Source organism: Cucumis sativus, chromosome 6 (genome assembly GCF_000004075.3).
Source record: "Cucumis sativus cultivar 9930 chromosome 6, Cucumber_9930_V3, whole genome shotgun sequence".
In the NCBI taxonomy this organism is placed as follows: domain Eukaryota; kingdom Viridiplantae; phylum Streptophyta; class Magnoliopsida; order Cucurbitales; family Cucurbitaceae; genus Cucumis; species Cucumis sativus.
In genome coordinates, this window is record NC_026660.2 from 1112848 (window position 1) to 1132065 (window position 19218).

Consider the following 19218-nt stretch of genomic DNA (forward strand, 5'->3'; position numbering starts at 1 on the left):
TCAATAGTTTTAGATCCATCATTTTTCTACAAAATAAAATGTTTTCTTAATATATACCTCATATCATAACATAATAACTACATATATTATGATATATACAAATTAACATACCTCTTTACCATGTCTAGGCATTTTAGGCATTTTTTCTCAGATGTTTCTAGAACTATCTGTTTTCACTACTCTATTCTCATCGTATAGAACTATTTGTGTTCCATTTGGTCCGCTTAAATCATAGTCATTATCACCTGAAAACACTGACGGTAGAAGTTTGTAGTCCCTTAGTTCTTGCACATAACTCACTCTATAATCTTGAGAGTTAGAAGAGCTTATTATTTTCATCATAGGTAATATATACGAATACGATATAATTATAATTCATATATCTCTGCAACAAATAATATACCTATGCCTCATCAATACAAAAACAACTTACAACACAAAATATAACATATACATCTCCATCATCAATAATTATCAGATCATCCTTGTTTGATTTGATCTTCCTAGTCCTTGATCCAAAAAAGTTTTTACTTCTTCAAACCATTTTCTTCACTGTATATTATGATCGATTTTACTTTAACATATGTAAATATGAATGCATGTTTATTTAACACATCATATATAAATCTAAACCCTAAATAAAATACTACATGTTTCAAATATACTAAGCGATTTTTATCTTCATTAGTGTGAGACGAAGTTATCTTCAACGGCTGAAATTTGGTACTTTAAAACTGAAGAAACCCTAATTTTTTCGCATTTACAATCTACATAAACATTTTTTGCGATTAATTAACATATTATTTGAATATTTCCAATATACTCAATATACCCTAATCTATTTCTGATACGAAATGTACATTCTTACTAACCTGAAATTTCTCCCAAAAATGTGTCGAAAGTTCACTGATTCACTTGGCCATCGAGATTGTTCTTCTTCATCGTCAAGATTTCACCAAATCTTCTACTAGATGAAATATTTTGTGAATAGAATGGAAGGAGTAGAGTGTCATTGTCGAAGAAAGAAACTTTCTTGTGCTTTTCCGAATTTCCTAAACTGTAATCCACGTCCCTGATTTTTCTTGTTGTCGGTCCACATTTCTATTTATTATTATTATTCTTTTAAATCAAATTAATAATACATATGGATACATTTGTCAATTAGGCCCTATATTTTTCTAAAATATAAGCCGTTTAGGATTTTGTGTGAAAATTATAGGAAAATTTGGCCAACCATGTAGTATGGTAAACTATTTTAAGGCTTTCTTAGTTAAAGCCCCAAAAGTAAATGGTAATTGGGCTAATAGGCCATTTGAGAATGACCCAAAGCCCATAACAGATCTGTCAAAGAGGCCATTGAATTGGGCGTCGGTTCCGGTTCGAATCATAGGACCGTGAATTGACCTCATTGGTGGTGCAGCGATTCGAAGGTGAAACTACGACGTTTACGACCTCTACTTCGTTGGTGGAGCTTCAGATCTCGTGGATCTCCTCGTAATCAGTGACCAGTTAATTCTTGATGATGGAGGAAAGTAAATCCGCTTCGGACTGTGGCTGTTCCAATCGGAGTTTCATACTTCCCATAACTCAGCTTCAGGTAATTTCATTTCGTCTTCGTTCTACAATTTTAATTCTCTTATTAATTACTTCCCTTGTTTGGTTCTGTGTACGCGCTGGCCAAAGAGACAAAACTCCATTAATTCATCTCTTGAAATTAATGTTACTGTGTATGAACAAATTGCAGTTCACAACAAACGTCGATCTCAACCTAGATCAATTACTTCTAGTTTATATACAGAAAGTCGTCTAGAAATTGATGTTAGTTACGCAATACTTAGAGTCGGTGGCTTTAATTTTTCAGGTTCCATGATAAATATAATCAATTGAAGATTTGGGTAGTGTTTTGCTTGATGTGAAGACGGTATTACATATTCAAGGAAATTGGTTGGGAACATGAAACTCTGATCCTCCTTTTTACCCTGCATTTTAACATGCATAGTGTGGAAGAGAGGAAATAAAGATCGTTGCAGCTTAATGAACCACAGAAGATGAAGAGGAGCTTCATTCTAAAGAACCCAATTGCCTTCGTTTTTATGATCCTCTCTCTTTGTTGCGTACTTATTGTACTCATTACAACACTAAGACTTCCAGAGCTAACTGTAGGAGTTAAGGCTGGAGCCAGGGATAAGGTTTCATTGATTAGAAAGGTTCTAAAAGATGATGAGTTGGGCAAGTTTGGAGAAATGATGATCGAAATGTTGCCTGAGGATCTTGCTTTTACTGTTTTTATTCCTTCGGAGAAGGCTTTCGAGCGTGAATTGAGTTTACGAGTGAATGAAAGTTTCACAAGTACTGAGAAGATGGACGACACCTACGCCGTGATTTCTAGAATATTAGGTTTCTCTGCTGTTCCTCGAACTATTTATTCGACGTTGGTAGATTACGGGAGTGAGATTATATATGATGCTGTTTCTGGATTCACGTTGAACATTTCCAAGGACAGAAATGGGAGGCTTGTTGTTAATGGGGTAAGGTCTGAAATGGTGGATTTAAAGAAGAAGGATGTTCTTGTGCATATAATGGATGGTGTTATAATGGATGCTTCGTTTGAGCAATCAGTAAAACCTGATGACAATGAAGATTAAACCTTTGAAAAGCAGCTGTTTATTATTATCCATGTTACCTTATAGACCCGAACCTGGGTGATCTAACCATGATTAGAATGAAGCTTGTGTGAAACTAAGTGAAGATCCAAACCAACTCAAACCCAGAGCTAACTGGTTTTTCTTGAAAGATTGTTCATTTTTTGAGGTCTCAAAACGGGACGTAGAAACACATAAAAACTTGGAAATGGAAATTTTATTATTATCCTTGTTAACAAAACATTCTAAGCCATTTACTTCCATAGTAACAGAGTGGTCGATGACGAAACAAGTAAGTTATTTTTAACCGAACATAATATTCTTCGTACAGTAATGTGGAGCAATAGATTCTTATCCTCAAATAACTATTGGCTCTTCTTTTCAAAGAATTATTGTCATATAGTTTAGCTTATACCTATGAGTTCGATTTTAATGTTTAATAATTTTTTAACTGCAATTTGGTTCATAAATTACTATCAATTTCTTGTTAAATCATCTCAACAGACCCAAAAGTTTAATATGTTATATTCATATTGGTTCTTTTGCATGTAGAAGGGAGGAAATATATAACAGGAGGTAGATCGTGTAATGTCATTGTTTAATTTGCAGTATATTATACCTATATATATGTGTGTGTGTGTGTGTGTGTGTATTATTTGAGGAAACCAATAAGATAAATTAGGATAACATATTGAAGGGGGGGAAATGGAATCGAATTGAATAATAAGGAAGCAAAACCAAGGAGTGACAAATATTTGGACAAAAATAGTTTGAAAATTTTATGAATTCCGAAGCATTGAATCCACACATTGGTTTCTCGTGATAAAGGCCAATTTGAATTTCCCAATTTCCAACATTCACTGATTAACAATAAATCTACGTGTCTTGAGCATGCACTTGAGAATGTCGAAGTTTTTTTTTTTTAGTCCTTCCTCTCCAGAAATAAAACACATAGAATAAGATAAAATTTAAATTAGTTAAAGCCTTAACTTGCTACAATACAATAACCTTAGAATTCAATGATAATCTCCATAAGTTTTGAACACTACGTCTACTACTGATGATGAATCTGGTGATCTACAGAAAGCTTAAACGAAGATCCAATGGTGGATGATCCATTTTTGTCTCTATTTTGTAGGTGAAAGCCGTTGCATCCTCATACTGCTTCCCATTTACTCTATACTGATGATGATCCTCTGGTAATCCTTGTGTTTCATCAATGGTAGAATTTAATGGAAAAAGTTGAAGAGTTTTCATCATTCTTTCTGGCTCCAACTGATCCATTATACCTTTATTCGTCATTGACTGATCTGCAAAATCTGCTCAAACCGGAAAACCAAATCAGTGAAACAATTAAAACACTCCTTCGAGCTTTGTCATATAATAGAGTGAGCCAGTTTGAAACGACTTTTTAAGTGCTTATAAGCGCAGTTAGAAAGTGAGGTCAAATGAATTGAGGTATAAAAAGGAGGTGAAAAACAAACATACGTTGAAGGTTAGAAGAAGGTGGAAGAATGAAATGTTGTTGTTGAGGAAGAGAAAGTTTGCGACGCTTCTGTCGCTCACGTGCTTTATGATTCTGAAACCAGTAAAACACATTCTTGCTCTCAATCTTGCCGTAAAAGCTGAGATGATGAGAGATTTTCTGAATCTGATCACTACTCGGAGTTCTAAGCCCTGACCTGAACAGTTCTGTCAGTACTTTTACTTGTTCTGCTGTTGGATTCCATCTTCCACATTTGCTACTCCCACTCCCTTTTCCGCCTCCACCACCGCTCTCTCCGCTGCATCCTCCTCCCCCTTTTACATATATTCTAGAACAAACCCCATCTTCCATATTTTTATTGTTCTTCTTCAACAACACCAATGCTCTTTCTTCCCCCTGAAACTGAAACTGAAACTTCTCTTCTCAGAAACAAAGCCTTGTGCAAGTCAGAAAAAGTACACTCTGCTCCCTCTTTAAAACAATACTTTTATATATATATATATATATATATAGTTCAGGTGGCGAATGTAATTTATAATTCTGTGGTCCTTTCTTATCAATTATGTCCATAATATTTATGAATTATATAATATAAGATCCAATAACATTACACCAATATTTATGAAAATATATATTGTCTATATATACTACTCTACTTTCTTCTAGTGCCACTGTTTACTATCGTGTACATCTCTTTATAAACTTGCAGCCAACAAAAATGTCATGATAGAATGTAACCAAAAGGTTGGGGCGAATGCAAATATAGCGGTAAGACGTAAATTACTTGTAGGTATGACACAATATATGAAAATTTCTTTATGAATCTATTGGTGATATATCATACTAGAAGTCTATCAACGTTGTTTTAAAATGTAAGAAAAATGGATGGAGGATATTATGTTAGAAGTTGTAAGTTAAAATTTTGATAAGTTTAGTTGTTAATTGTTGGATTGTATGTTTATGTTTGTTTGTGTTATGAATAAGGATGCTTTGAATTTAGGGAAAGAAAGAGATTAGATTGAAGTGAATTAGTTTGATTTATTTATGGAAATGAGGGAAAATGGAGAGAGGAGACATGCGCAAAAGCTGCCACTGGTGAAAAATTTGGGTGACCGAGCAGACAAAGATGCAAGTTTCATTGATTGTGAGATCACTTAATATTAATATAATTGGGATTTTGAGTCTCATGGATCAAACTCCTATTTTTCACGTATTTGAATGCATTTTTTTATTAGCTTTGGTGTTTTTCAGTAAGGCATGCACTTACTCTTGTCCTAACAAAACTATTCCCACATAATTTAAAACACCAATATTTCAATATTTAAGTACTCTCTTCATATGCCTAGTAGTAGTACCTACCTAGCTGTGATCTAACTTTAAACTCTAAACCAATATTGATACTAATTCACATAATTTTGGTTATAATTCAAGGAAAGATTTAATTAAATGGAATTTTATGTCTTCATGGTCTCCATTTTGCAGTTGCAACTTTCTTTAATTTGCCCTAAATTATAAAAATAATTAAGTTTTATCCTCTGCCCTTGTATGTTAATTATATATATTAAACTCTAGTTTGTTTTAAATTACTAGGGTTTTCTTCCTTCTTTCATTGTGCTTGCATTCATTTCAACTAATCTATTATGCATAATAGTTTCTCTAATATGTTAGGGCTCTTTCTCTCAACATTCTCTCACGTTTGCGACGCTCCCCTTTGCTCGTTTCACTTATAATATTTCTTAGTCTCTCATGACTCATAGTGACACTTACTTCTCTAAACCCACATGAATAGTGCATAACCAACACACTCTAATAGGCGGTAATTAATTATTTATTTTGAAAATAATGTAAGACAAGGGCTACTAGAAATGTGAAAAATTGGGTGATGTTTACAAAGAAGTCCATTTAAATGGTGGGTATCATTACAAAATGAAATGGAGGAGAGAAATGAGGGAGTATGTAATGAAAAGTCAAAGTAAATAAGAGGATTGTCTGAATGTGTGTTGGAGGGTTGTGATTAAAAAGAGACTGACAAAGATACTAAGTTGACCAAAAGTAGAAGGTTTGGCCAAAAGGATGTATGAAAATTTGGGTGTGGGATTTTAAATTAATCAGAAAAAAAAAAAAAAAAAAAAAAAAAAAGAGATCAGTGGGAACATAAGCATAGAGACAACAAAAGCCACCAATGTTCTTTTTCTTTTTTTCTTTTGGAAAATAAAAGGCCACCAATGTTACGAAAAAGAGGATATTAACTATTAATATTTAGTTTGGATTTTACTTTGTCATAAGCCTCTTGTCTTAACTCAAATGACTCTTTGTTCTACAAAGCTCAATTTCAATGAACATGCCTTTGTCTTCAAGGTCTTGTCATTATTTTGACCTAATTTATTACAAAATTTTGAGCACTTCTATCATAATTAATTATTTGTTTTTTACACTTTTAATTTGTTTTGTTTTGTCTTTTTAGTCTAACTATATTTAGAACAAGTTGCACATGAAAATCTATTATTGTATTCATTATTTTACACACCTTCATATTCTAACATGTGATTCAAAAGCTAGCATTGTAATTTTTTTTAATTAAAAAAATGTATTACAACCATTTTGATTTTGTCTATTTTCTTTTTCAATACTATAAATATACATATATTGCTTTGTAAAACATAAGAAAATTAAATCAATTTATTTGTACTAGAAAGAATCATAAATAATTGTAAAGGAATACTCACAAATTCACACATTACAAGAACAACATACACAACACAGAGAGTACATCAAATTAACAAAACATATATTTGTTTGTTAATTTTATTTTTAATTAAACTTACAAATGATGAAATTTTGAAAATTATATATAAACAATTATTAAAAAAGAAAAGAAAGGGAAAAAAAAAAAAAAACATTCACAGTCTTCCAGGATTGGATTTATGTTTTTGAAAAGCAACAAAAAGAATGAAGAGAAAATGAATTTCCAAATCCATACATCGCTAAAAGTGCCATTAAAATGGTCCTATCTTCTTGTCTACATTACACCATACAAAACCCCAAAAACAAAATTTTCTTTTCTATTATTATTATATGAGATTATCATTCCAGTAAAAAAGTAAAAAAGAGATCACGTAAAATATGGAAAGGTGAATTTGTTGCATGCGAGGAGGCATGTTTTTACCTATTTTTCGATTACCTCATCAGTTTGTATCTTAATTATCTTTTGATCCTTTAAAATTAGGCTTATAAACACTACTTTCTTTTATTTACTTGTTTCATTATCGACTATTTAAGAACTCAAGAAAAGTTGTGTGGGAGATACATTATTATTGTTGAAGAGTAGTATTAGTGTTTTTCGTTTGTTATCATCTTTTGAGTTAGAATGAACACAAATGAAAATCAAACATTAATTGACTTTAATTAACAAAGATAATAAAAATCTCAAGTAAGAATATATCATGTACATGTCAATTTTTTCATACAAAAGTAATTAAATTCTTTTCTTTTTGTTGGAGTACAACAATTACAACGTGGAACATCAAACCTCTAACTTCTAGACTGAAAGAACGTGTGAGGTACGGTTGAGTTAATTTCAGTCGAAGTTAATTATATTTGTTTTGGTAAAATAAGGAGGAGAGAATATCAAAGGTTATGATTCCAAGAAAAGAAAAAACAATTAGATATAGAGAAGGGTGGTCTTTTTGTATTTGTTTAGAGTGATGGGATGTTAAAATAAGAGAGAATAATGAAGTTTGGGAGAGTGGAAATAGAAAGAGTATTAATTGGGGGATTATGTTAATCAGTGAGATTCGAGAAAGGCTTAAGCTGGAAATTAGGGCACGCCTCTAATTACTTTACTGACTACTCCCCACTACAACCCCCTCTATTCTTCCTTTTTTCTTCAACTTATTATTGTACTGCTTTTGTAAATATATATAATTTTACTTCAATTACTAGTTTAAGGTTTATGATCCATTTTCTTTATGCTTCCATGAATTCACTTTTTAGATTTTAAGTTTTCTTTCTTTACTTTGCTTATATGTTATTTTCAACTGCACTGTGTTTTTTCTATCTTCAAAGTATTCTTTTTTGCTTCTTTTTCTATCATGATTTCACTTTTATATTATTTGGAGGTGGTTTTTCTTCTAAAGTCCTACTTTTAGAAATTAATCAGCCTAACTTTTATATCTAATAGATTTTCTATTACATACATTCATATATATATATAGAAAGGACCTTAAACTATTATTCATGAGGACGACCTAACTGCCAATATTATAGTATAGTTCTAAAATATGATTAATTAAGAAAAAAAAGAGAGAGAAATGTGAATTAGTTGAGTGGGGGATGGGGGAGTGGAGAAGTGATTTGAGAAACATGGAATTGTAAATTAGGGAGACAAAAAGAAAGCAATAAACCCACTAATGATTTCTAAGACGACAACGTTTAATTAAATCAGGAAAAGCAAACCCATAATCCTCATTGTTCTCTTCTGATCTTACATATTATTATTATAACTCTTCTTTTTCTTTTTCTTTTTGTCACAAAGGAATCACAGTTATCTAATTAATCATACGCTTCCACATGTGTCATTTTGTCTTCCCACAAACTTTTTAGGGTTAATAAGTTCGCTTACAAGGAACATGAGTACGCACAAAATCGTGTATAGGTACATGATATTGCCTTTTTTTTGTTGTTCATAGAAAAATAAACCATGTAATAGTAGTTTAAATAAAAGTACGTTGAAAGTTAAAAATATATCATTACACTTAAATAAATAAAGATCATGTGTCACACAGTGGTCGTCTTCAGTCAAGCCTCCTACGTTGAGGTAAAGTGTTGTTGGCAATGAATTACATAATCAATAGCTTGTTGGGGTTGTCACAAACACAACGTCATTGTGGGCATATATTATAGTAGTGTTAATATTACTCTCTTGTTAATGACCATAATTTGGTGCAAAATGCCTGCTTAAACTTCCAGTAAGCGTTCAAGAGAAAGTCAAACTCCAAATCATTAATTAACTATGTGAGATCCATCTATTGGTAATTCAAATTGAACTGTATCATCTTATACATGAACATAAAAATCAACTTAAACAGTATTTTAAATTTCAGTATTATAAAGTAAAAATCAGGATATGAATGATCATGTGTCAATTCTTAGTACAAACATGAGTGTTTCTTTTCAAGTTTAGTAGTTCCAAATAATCTAAAGTCATAATCATGTTGTGAATGATTAATGTGCCAATCTCAATAAAACAAGAGTATTTTCCTTCAAGTTTAACAATTTCAAACAGCCTATAGATTTTACTTTGATAAGCACGCAACCTGTAAACACAACTAGCATTTTACTATTTGCATTCACGTACCAAATATCTTTGTTTGATTTCAATGGCGGTTTGTCATATGTTCCTACTCCCTGTGATAATGGCCCTCTCTACTCAAGAATACGCTCGAAAAGACGATGATAAGTAAGAAGAAAATAAAAGTCTTGAGAAGTACTTCACTTGGTCTTTTTAAAGTTGTTCTTTTCCTTCTTCCTCACTACGTTTCACTTAACAGAGTTGAGAAAAGTCATCTTCATATTCCTACTAAAAAAAAATTCTGAAATGATTGTATTCCTTTACTGAACGAAAGGAACAGTTCCCATACTTGTTTGTGGTTGAAAGAGTCGATCTTGAAAATCAAAGTATTGATAGAAATATTGTGGGTTTGAATCTCTCTCCATCCGCAAAGTCATGAGTTCTCTGTTGCGCTATTGAGAGATAAGAATGAATCAAGATCAACTCGACTAGAGAAGCATGTTTATACAAATACTCCTCTATGTGAATGTTGTGGCTTTCAAAAGACGTGTAAAGGACGGGGAGGGAAAGGAAGTTTTGGGAACAAAGCCCAGGGATTCCAAAGTTAACCTCTACCCTCACTTTTTACCTATCTAAAGGAAGTGCAACTTGATTATCTGGCGACATCACCATGGAGGCAAAAATCAGGTCGATAATTCGATTTTATTTCCTCGGATCGTCGGCTTGTTGTGATTGGAATTCGTCTTTTCTTTTTATCATGCATTGAGACACCTGAAGAGTCGACCATATGTACCTTGCCTCAAGAGACCCGACCTATTCAAATTGATCAAAATGGTTGTACTACATGTGTATTGGATTTATTGGTTTAAATTAACTACGATCCGCTACTTCAACTTGCCATTTCTTTTCAAACCAAAAGAAGTACATCACTTCATGAAGTGATCACTTGTAAAGAAGTAGTTAGAGCTAGGCTCCGAACTGAAAGTTCGCTTTTCTTTCATTTTCTACCAGCGATCTGACCCCTTATTTGATCAGACTGCTCATGGTCTACGAACTAGTCATTAATGGTCGACTTCTTTGATATCTTTTCAGTATGCATTCCGAGCATTTTCATTTTAGCGTATCATCCTCTCTAGAGAAGCTCAACTTGAACATCTCGAGTAGAATGGTCCAACTAAATAACTTTTTCTTTTTCATTACTTCCATGGTCATGACTCATGGCACACTCGTCCTATTGAAATGGTTTGTCAAGTAGGGACCCTTCTTCCAATGCTACTATAATTCCTATTTCTATCTCTTTGTTCCCTCTTTTCGTCTATCTACCTGGGAAATCCATATGCTCTATGGACAGAGCAAAAAGTGGAGTCTTGGTCAGAGCAAGTCGCCCTTGGTCTATTACCGCATTTGAAAAACAATCCAAATATTGTAAAATTTGTGAGAGTTTATAATTGAAAGACTATATTGCACATATTCATTTATCACTCAAAAACTTTACTATATTTACAAATTTTTAAAAATAATGTTGATATACACTTGATTATTATCCCTAAAATTGTTACTAACTATAATTATTCATAATATTTACAATCACTCCAAAAATTAATCCATTGCCCAACCATCCAAATAACATTCCCAAAATCAGTCTAAAAGTAATCCAATTTATGATAAAAATGCTCAAATTCTTACCATAATTTACATTTTAAAAAACAAAGATTACTAGCAAAACTCCCATGAAAAAAACAGAACTAAGTTTTTAAAAATTAGTTGCTTTTGTTTAACATTTTTGGCTTAGTTTTTTTTTAAAATTTTATGCTCTTAGTCTTTACTTGGCATTGTTTCAAGAAAGGTGGGACGATAGGATAGACTAGTTGATTAATTTATCTAATTCTTATAAAAATAAGAATAAATCATTTTATTCCATGAATAAGAATACTAACGATAAACTTATATTTTTATATATATATATATATGATATACAAGGATTAAAATATCCATAAATATTTACAACTTGTATTGAAGGATAAATGAATGAGTATTTAGATATTTTTGGAAAAACCATGGATATCACAAAAATGTATAAAAATCTTGTCAATTTCTCTTGAAATTTGAGAAGTAGTTTGTTCAAGTAATAAACTATGACTTTAATTTATAAATAGCCAAATATGATTGATAATGGAATTATAGACGAAAAGATGGATATGAACTAAATATTTTGATAAAGGTTAGGTCAAACAAAGTGAAGGTCCAATATAATATTCAATGGTAAAAAGATGATCTAGGAGGTACTAGCCTAGTTAGTGTCACGCCCCCACCTGAAACGCTTTCTCCCTCCTTGCCTTCTGGGTGCAAACTCAACCAGCACCTCGAAACGAAACGCCAGAACGTCCAGTCTTAAACTTTAAAAACTTCTTAATAACAATATTTTAAACTTCAAAATAACTAAACAACTTTATTATTATCTTTAAGCAACTTGGTACACATACAAAGCTTGACTTTAAAGAAAGCTAAAACTAAAGCTTCGAGCTCTCAACGCCTACAAACAGCTCCTAAGGCATGTCTTAATGCCTGGCTTACAACAACTCGCCTTTTCTTAATGGTCTTAGCGCCTCACTTACCTGGAGAATGGAAACTTAAAACATAAACCTAACGATTACTGAGCGACATTGAGAACCTTTGGAAAATACAAGTACATGTTCAAATTTATTTTGCAAGTTCAATATCACAACATCTCATCATGGGTTAAAAGCAATAAATACCACATTAGCCTCTACTTATTCCTTTCGCCAGAACATTGAACCACCCTCACACATAGACAACTGTGATGACACGGATCATCAACAGCATCCCTGGAGATTGCATATTCAACTATCGTTGCTCAGGCGATCAGCTTGAATGAGGACGTCTTAGTGCATTCAAACATTCTCTTCGCCATGTGGACCTTTTCCAACACATTGTTGCCTTGACTCTTATGTGCGGATTACCTACATCAAGCATATTATACGAGCATCATAAAATGAAATACTTTGACTTCAAAACATACTTTCAAATAGTTATGCTCTTCATATAAATCATAAATTTGATTACAACATGTAATATACTTTGCATCAAACTTTTAGAAAACTTTGTTCTCTCTTTAGAAGGGCCACTCACAAAAGTTTACGTTTTCTCCTAACCCCCTTCTTAATTCTCTTCTTCTCCTCGCCTCATGTCTTTCTAACAGAACTTCAACGCTTAAAATTTGTTATAACTTTCTTTGAACTTTCAAGGCCTATTTATACTAATTCTAAATTGGATTAGTCATCTGTAAATCTCATCTTAATTTGTTAGCTCCTACTTGGTGCCTTACACGTATAGGTTTAACATCTTCTCTAAACATCTTTAACTTTAATTCAACATGTAAGAAGCTTATTAATTTGATTTAATGAAGCTCCCTTTCCTTGTATGGCTTTCCTCGCTTAGCTCAAAGTGCATTACTAAACGTCCCTTCTCGCGTTAACTTGACTTAGCACAACTCCTAGCTTTACTTCGCATAATTTCCTTCCTTGCATCGCCTATGCTGCTTCTTCAGAATGTGTCACTCTTATACTTTGTCATTTTAACTTGTTTCACCTTAGAACGTGTAGTTCTTATACTTAATTAGCTTCCTTCTTACAACCTCCCTACTTTAAAACACGGATTTCACACCTAGCATTAGCATAATTTATTTGGTAATGGTAATATTGTTCTCAGGTCAAATAATGCTAAGAGATTTTAATATAATTAGAAGCATGGCAATATGTGAGTATCAACATCAACCCCAACGCTACCAATTGAAGGAGACCTTGGATCAAACCATGTTCCATCGAAATGAAGATGCTCTGAAGAATGCAAATAATATAGGGGCTGAGTCTAAGTTTAAGTCTTCATGACTTTTACGTCGAAATTGTGGTTTTCATAGGTAAACTGATACGTTACACCCATCAATATAGCCATAGGAACCATAATCACTTGAAAGATTATAGCTACTGTGAGAATAACCATAATTACTAACTGTAATAGACATATTGTCGATGTCCATATTAACTATTCAAACTCATCTCCTCCATACTCAAAACTAGTGAGTTAGCATCAACTTGAGCATCATCATGCATGGACCTTCTATGAATTATTCCTCCAATTTTTGGTCCACCGGTTCGATGGCTGTGGTCAGTGTCTTGTGTGGTATGCATGAATTGAGATTCTCCGGTGAATGGGGTAAGTTCTTTGTATTGCTAAACATCCTTCCGTATTGTGTCGTGCTTGAGCCTCCATCTTCTCTATCCTTACTTTAACTACCATCATGATCACCATCATCGTCACCTTCATTTTGTTGACCATTACTTTGTGGATCTTGGTCTAATTGTTGCTTTAATTTAAAGTATTTGTGTGATAGTATGCAACACGCATGTGTCGCTCAAAAGAATCAACATCACCAGTTGAATTACTATTTATTACCTCCTCATCAATGCGTAAATCTTTTGCAAAACTAGCAACATGTGGATCTAGATATCATAACTTGAAGCATCATAGAGATACACATACCTAACCAATATATATAGCAGATCATTTTTTTGAACTGATTTTCTTGAAAATAAAATTTTGAATAGTACATTAATCTAAAAATTCATTATAAATATTTTGGAATAGATGAAAATTTAATAGGTCGTTTTTCAAATTATTTGTTATTATTATTATTTATTTCTTTATTTATTTTGGGATGATGTGAAAAAAAAAAGGTTTCAATTAGCATTAAGGTTAATATACTTTATTTACTATAAAATTAATTTAATGAAAGTAAATCTTAGACTAAAAATTGAGAGAATAATTTGATATATGTTGATTCATGAAAAGATTTAATTGGTAAGTTGAGATGGAAATTTTGATCAATTAAGAAAATGGAAGTCACAAAATATCCACAAACTATACCTGAAATATGTCTACAAAATTTCACCATATATCAACATCTATTGGAACTCATCCTGGTAATATCCATGAAAAGATGTCAACAATACTTTGGATCTTTCTCAATTTTTCGAGAAAAAATATTGGATACCTTCATTTGAAGATATATCCCAGGTATATCACCATTTCTTTAACCTTTGATTATATATACACGCATCATTACATATAAACATTCAAAAGGATATCTTCATTCCTTATTGCTTTGTTTCTACTCCCAATAGGAAGAGAATCATCAGGTAGAAAATTGAAGTAAATCAAATTGTTGCCTCAAAAAATGAACTGTACTAGAAAGCAAAAGATAAGAAAGGTTTGTGGCAAACATAATACGGAGTATAGGGGAAAATTGTTGATGTTAATAATGGTAGTAAAGTAAAAACTAGACAACATATTCCACAAAAGCAGGCAGTATAAGAAGAATCTTGACAGTAAGCTCATTCAAAGTATCCGAATATTCTTAGATTTTGGTCAATCACCAAACAAATAACACGAAAATTTCAACTATGCTGGTTGATGAAGTTACAGGATCTGAGCTGCGGTATTCAACTTTTCAGCCAAGCTCAACTGTGTCCGGGTAATACTTGACAAATACAGCAACAGCAAATGGTCCTATGAAAGGGTGAAAATAAGGGATAAATTAATCAAACAGTCCCATGGTTTTCATTTTAAGGTTCAGATTTCCTTGGATTAACCATAAATCAGGATCAACTTCAAATAGTTTACGCCGAGTGCGTTGTTTCTAGCTTTTTAAAAAACGGGATTGTTTCCTCATAAACAGCCAAAAACAAAACCATGTTTTTTTAAACACAGCTTGCTTTGGTTTTCAAAAGTTAAACTTGGATTTTGAAAATACTCCTAAATATAGATGGCCAAACAAAGAAATCAATTAGGGTAAGGAATGTTTGTAAGCTTAGGTGGCTATGAAACAGGTGTTGATATTTAATTCACATCACAGCCTCTACAGCTCTACTTATAGCATCATAATATACAAGGTATAACAAAATAAGCTTACCTGCACGTTGTCATTCATCAGCTTATCAAAAGCAGCTGGCGACAGTTTTGGAAGAGATGCTACAGTGTCAGCTAGAAATCTCCCTATCGTGTTGTCAGCCTCAACGTGCCCTTCCTGAGAGAGTAATAACATAAGCAAAGAAAAGACAATTCATAACAAAATTGGAGACTCGGATGCTAGTCTTATTGTTTTTTATGAGAAACATTTCATTTTTCATAGAACCCCAGAAGCCAATAGTCAATTGGAGACCCACACAACTCACCACAACGTTATCAACATATTTATAAATGTCGTCGATTAAGGCAAGCAATCTCTCCATTGAAGCTTCCATTCCTTCCAAATCATTTGGCAGTTTATCAATAGAAGTTGTCTTCAGAATATCAACTGCCATCACAAATTGCATTAGTACTGGAGCTTTGCAGGAATATACAAAAACTGACTTGAAAAGAGTTTTGAAATGGCTTGGACAGGCTTAAGAAACAAACACAAGCTAAGTTCACAAAAACAATAATGATGCATATCCGTCACTATACATTAGCAACTAGAATACAGATTAAGATAAGAATTTTCCATGCTAAGTTCCACCAGCAAAGCTAAAAAAATAGAAATGTTAAAAGTTGATTCATACCAAGATAATGCTATTTTCCCATAAGCGGGGAATATTCAATACAGTTTAAGACCAACTATTTCATGCAGCTGCTCAATGAGGCAACTTTACATCGACTCACCTAAAACTTTGAGTATGCATAAATGTCGATAAAAAGAGGTTGAAATAAGTATCTATGAGATGAGATTGCAGCTTTAACAATTCAAGAATGAAAGTAAAACATAAGCATTGATTAAATCCATACATCCAAGTCTCTCAGCTTCGACCATTCGAAGATCCAAAGGAATTTCTTGAAACTGAGCAGCAAGCTGTCTATCTCCCAGGGACAAATTGACAGAGATATATGCTTTTATCGTCCCTTCACCATTCTTAAACCCAGTATCAACAGTAAGGTGAATAGGGTTTGCAACTTCTCTTGAATAAAATTCGTGTATCAATGCACTGCCACCCGTTACTCCCGTACCAGTGGAGTACCTGTCAGTATTCATCATGTATAAGACACTCTAATATGTCTATCACATAAGCTGTTGAAGAGGATTTAATATCACAAGAACATTGGATGGACTATGTAGCAACTTTACGAGCAAAAAATCAATTTCAAATCATCAACCAGGTGTAATATAGATGAGATGAAACTAAACAATAAAGGACTTTGAGATCTTTATATTGGCATTAAAAAAAATAACAAACAAAAAAAAAAAAGTTACCAGCCAAATTCCTCCTAGTGAGAAAAAAAATTAATTTGGGAAGGTAAGAAAACTAGAGGCCAATGGCCAAAACCAAAGCAGCAACAAGCAGTAGTTGCAAAAACAAGCTTTGGAAATGAGAAAAGGCACTTTAACTGTAGTTGATAAAGATGAGTAGAATAAGAACTCAAGGCCCGTTCATTTGTTGGATAATATTGTTTTTTCTCGTGTTGGGCTCTGGTAATTAGTCATTCTTTGTAACTCTGAAATTTTTGGTCCTCTTAATGATAGCCAACTTCTTATCCTAAAAATAAACTTAAGCTGACAAACAAAGTAAAGAAGGATCGGCTTTACCATCCAACGATAACTTCCTTTGGATTAACTTTTTGATGTGAACTTAACATATTGTGATGATAGTCAATATCCAGCGCAACCTGTTCAGATAAAAAGAACGAAAATTGGGTATGAAAGAGTGGAATTGTGAATTTAGAATACACAAATTTATTGCAAGTTTGTAGAACAAATGATAATCATCACTAGCAAGTCGAACATAATATATCATTCAAATTCAATAAAACAAATAATGTACAACAACCGAATTTTTAAATATTCACATTCCCTCGAATAAGTCAAATTGCATAAATCGTTAAGAAATTTAGACAAAGTACAATATAATCGAAGAAACCAATTTGAAATAAAGAAGAGAAAGAAGGCAGGGAACCCTAATTTCTCCTACAGAAGAGAGTAAGAAATCAATCGTCAGAAACTAGGGCTTCAATTACGACTAAAATAAAAAACGAATAACGCCAAAAACAAGTGACTGCCGAAACAATTACTCGAAGGAAACACAAGAGATAAGTTGAATGGAGAGTAGGGAGGATTACCTGATCCGAGAACTCGTTATGGGGAACAGCATAAGAGTTACGAATATCAACAGTTCCATCAGGTAAAACCGAGCCAAGAAGAGTACCAATGACTCGATCGGCCTGGTCGGGGCGCCTGACATAGCAATCACAAATGTTGAAGATAACCAAAGGATGAACCTTGGCAGATAAAGTGTTAGAAGAGTGTGAAAATTGCAAAACTGTGGTCTCGGTCGTTGCCATTGGTTGAAGCTTGATTTTAGCTAGCTCCGTGAAAATGGATTGCAGAGAGAAACGATGAAGGAGCAGAAGCGGATGCTAGGGTTTGTGTTTTGCCTCCAATTTTAGGAAGAAGACACGTTTAACAATTGGGTCACTAAATCAGTAAATCTAATCTATTGGGCCTATTGGAATTACCCATTTCATTCAACTATGTGTGTTTTCTAATATAATGTAAATTCTTAGACATTACTTCAACAAGCCCGTCTAGCTCAGTTGGTAGAGCGCAAGGCTCTTAACCTTGTGGTCGTGGGTTCGAGCCCCACGGTGGGCGTTGTTTTTTTTTTTCCTTTCCTTTCTTTTTTTTGTCCAATATTAAATTCAAAATACAAGGCTTAAATTTTGAACTAAATATGGATTAAAACCAAAAATAAATAACAATAACAATAATTTTAGACGATTTAAACTCCTCATTATTTAAGTAATTTTATTTGGCGTTGATTTCTTCGAAACTAATTTGTTTGGCGTTAATCATTAGCTACAAAGTTCTCAATTGGCAATATTACCCTTAAATTACGTTGCCATTTTAATATGCTAATCTAGGTCCTTCTCTTTTTTTAAATACTATCACTATCGAGTTAGTTCAATTTAAATCTTTATATCTTTAATAAATATTAATTTTAATCAATTTAATGTAAATGTAAAATTCTTTTTATCTATAGCACTTTTTATTTTAAATTGTGAAATTTATTCACTTATTTACTTTCTAAATTATGATTATTTTCTAATTTTTAGCCAGAGATATTAAGGTTAGACAAATAAAATTAAACGAGTTGAAATATAACACACCACTATCATTATGTTAAATTCATTTTAACTTAGTTAATTAGTTTTATAATAATTGCATCAAGAATGTTTTATCAATTTATTATTAGGGATTTTGGTGCATTTATTCCTGCCATCTGTTGTGGAAGTTTTTCCTTTCCCTTTTAATTTGATCTTTGAAATTTACTCCAAATAATATATAAATTTGAATAAGTATACTGTTTTATAATTATTTTAAAAATTAATATTTTGTTATTATTATTTTCATCTAATTGAAAAACCATCATTTAAAGTATATACATAAACAATTTATACATACAAGTTGTCTTTGTCAATTTATGAGAATGTTGTTGTAAACAGTCTCATTAGGTTTTTATACCTTAACTTGTTATTTATTGTGAACTTCCATGTTTTTAATGTTTTGGGTATTTTTATAAAAAAAAAAAAAGAAAAATCCAAAGATTAGAATAAAGTTTTAAAAGTTGATCGGATATGAAATTTGATTCAAAGTGGAAGATATTTTGTATAGATTTTTGTTAAATTACAAAATTTGATATCTACATCCAATTAACTATTTTATTTTTGAAAAAAAGTAATTTATTTTCATAGTA

General features: G+C 32.3%; 3 protein-coding genes and 1 non-coding gene across 4 annotated transcripts; 2 read left to right on the forward strand and 2 right to left on the reverse strand.

Moving 5' to 3' along the window:
- The first annotated feature begins 1373 nt into the window (after positions 1-1373).
- Positions 1374-3007, forward strand: LOC101206202. The gene is made up of 2 exons (XM_004138384.3): positions 1374-1597; positions 1862-3007. Exon 2 carries the CDS (start codon positions 2049-2051, stop codon positions 2643-2645), a length of 597 nt encoding a protein of 198 aa, XP_004138432.1. The 5' UTR covers positions 1374-1597; positions 1862-2048; the 3' UTR covers positions 2646-3007.
- Positions 3008-3408: 401 nt separating this feature from the next.
- Positions 3409-4732, reverse strand: LOC101218288 (WUSCHEL-related homeobox 7). The gene has a single exon (XM_031887810.1). It carries the CDS (start codon positions 4477-4479, stop codon positions 4087-4089), a length of 393 nt encoding a protein of 130 aa, XP_031743670.1. The 5' UTR covers positions 4480-4732; the 3' UTR covers positions 3409-4086.
- Positions 4733-14660: 9928 nt separating this feature from the next.
- On the reverse strand, positions 14661-17950 carry LOC101205957 (eukaryotic translation initiation factor 3 subunit F). Its single transcript, XM_004138383.3, has 6 exons — positions 17585-17950; positions 17055-17134; positions 16259-16488; positions 15670-15791; positions 15408-15521; positions 14661-15004 (listed from the first exon to the last, which is right to left on the reverse strand). The coding sequence occupies exons 1-6, from the start codon at positions 17804-17806 to the stop codon at positions 14915-14917; spliced, it is 858 nt and encodes a 285-aa protein (XP_004138431.1). The 5' UTR covers positions 17807-17950; the 3' UTR covers positions 14661-14914.
- Positions 17951-18043: 93 nt separating this feature from the next.
- TRNAK-CUU lies at positions 18044-18116 on the forward strand. Its single transcript has one exon. It is a non-coding gene; the product is annotated as a tRNA-Lys (tRNA).
- Positions 18117-19218: the final 1102 nt, after the last annotated feature.

What these genes read in the sequence shown, in the direction of transcription:
- LOC101218288 (XM_031887810.1), bottom strand. Translation starts at nt 4,479, where the DNA reads ATGGAAGATGGGGTTTGTTCTAGAATATATGTAAAAGGGGGAGGAGGA.
- LOC101205957 (XM_004138383.3), bottom strand. Translation starts at nt 17,806, where the DNA reads ATGGCAACGACCGAGACCACAGTTTTGCAATTTTCACACTCTTCTAAC. An exon ending in AAGGAAGTTATCGTTGGATG is followed by an intron (nt 16,489 to 17,054) that starts GTAAAGCCGATC and finishes GAATACTGACAG; the next exon opens with GTACTCCACTGGTACGGGAG. An exon ending in CGAAGCTGAGAGACTTGGAT is followed by an intron (nt 15,792 to 16,258) that starts GTATGGATTTAA and finishes TTGTGATGGCAG; the next exon opens with TTGATATTCTGAAGACAACT.
- LOC101206202 (XM_004138384.3), top strand. Translation starts at nt 2,049, where the DNA reads ATGAAGAGGAGCTTCATTCTAAAGAACCCAATTGCCTTCGTTTTTATG.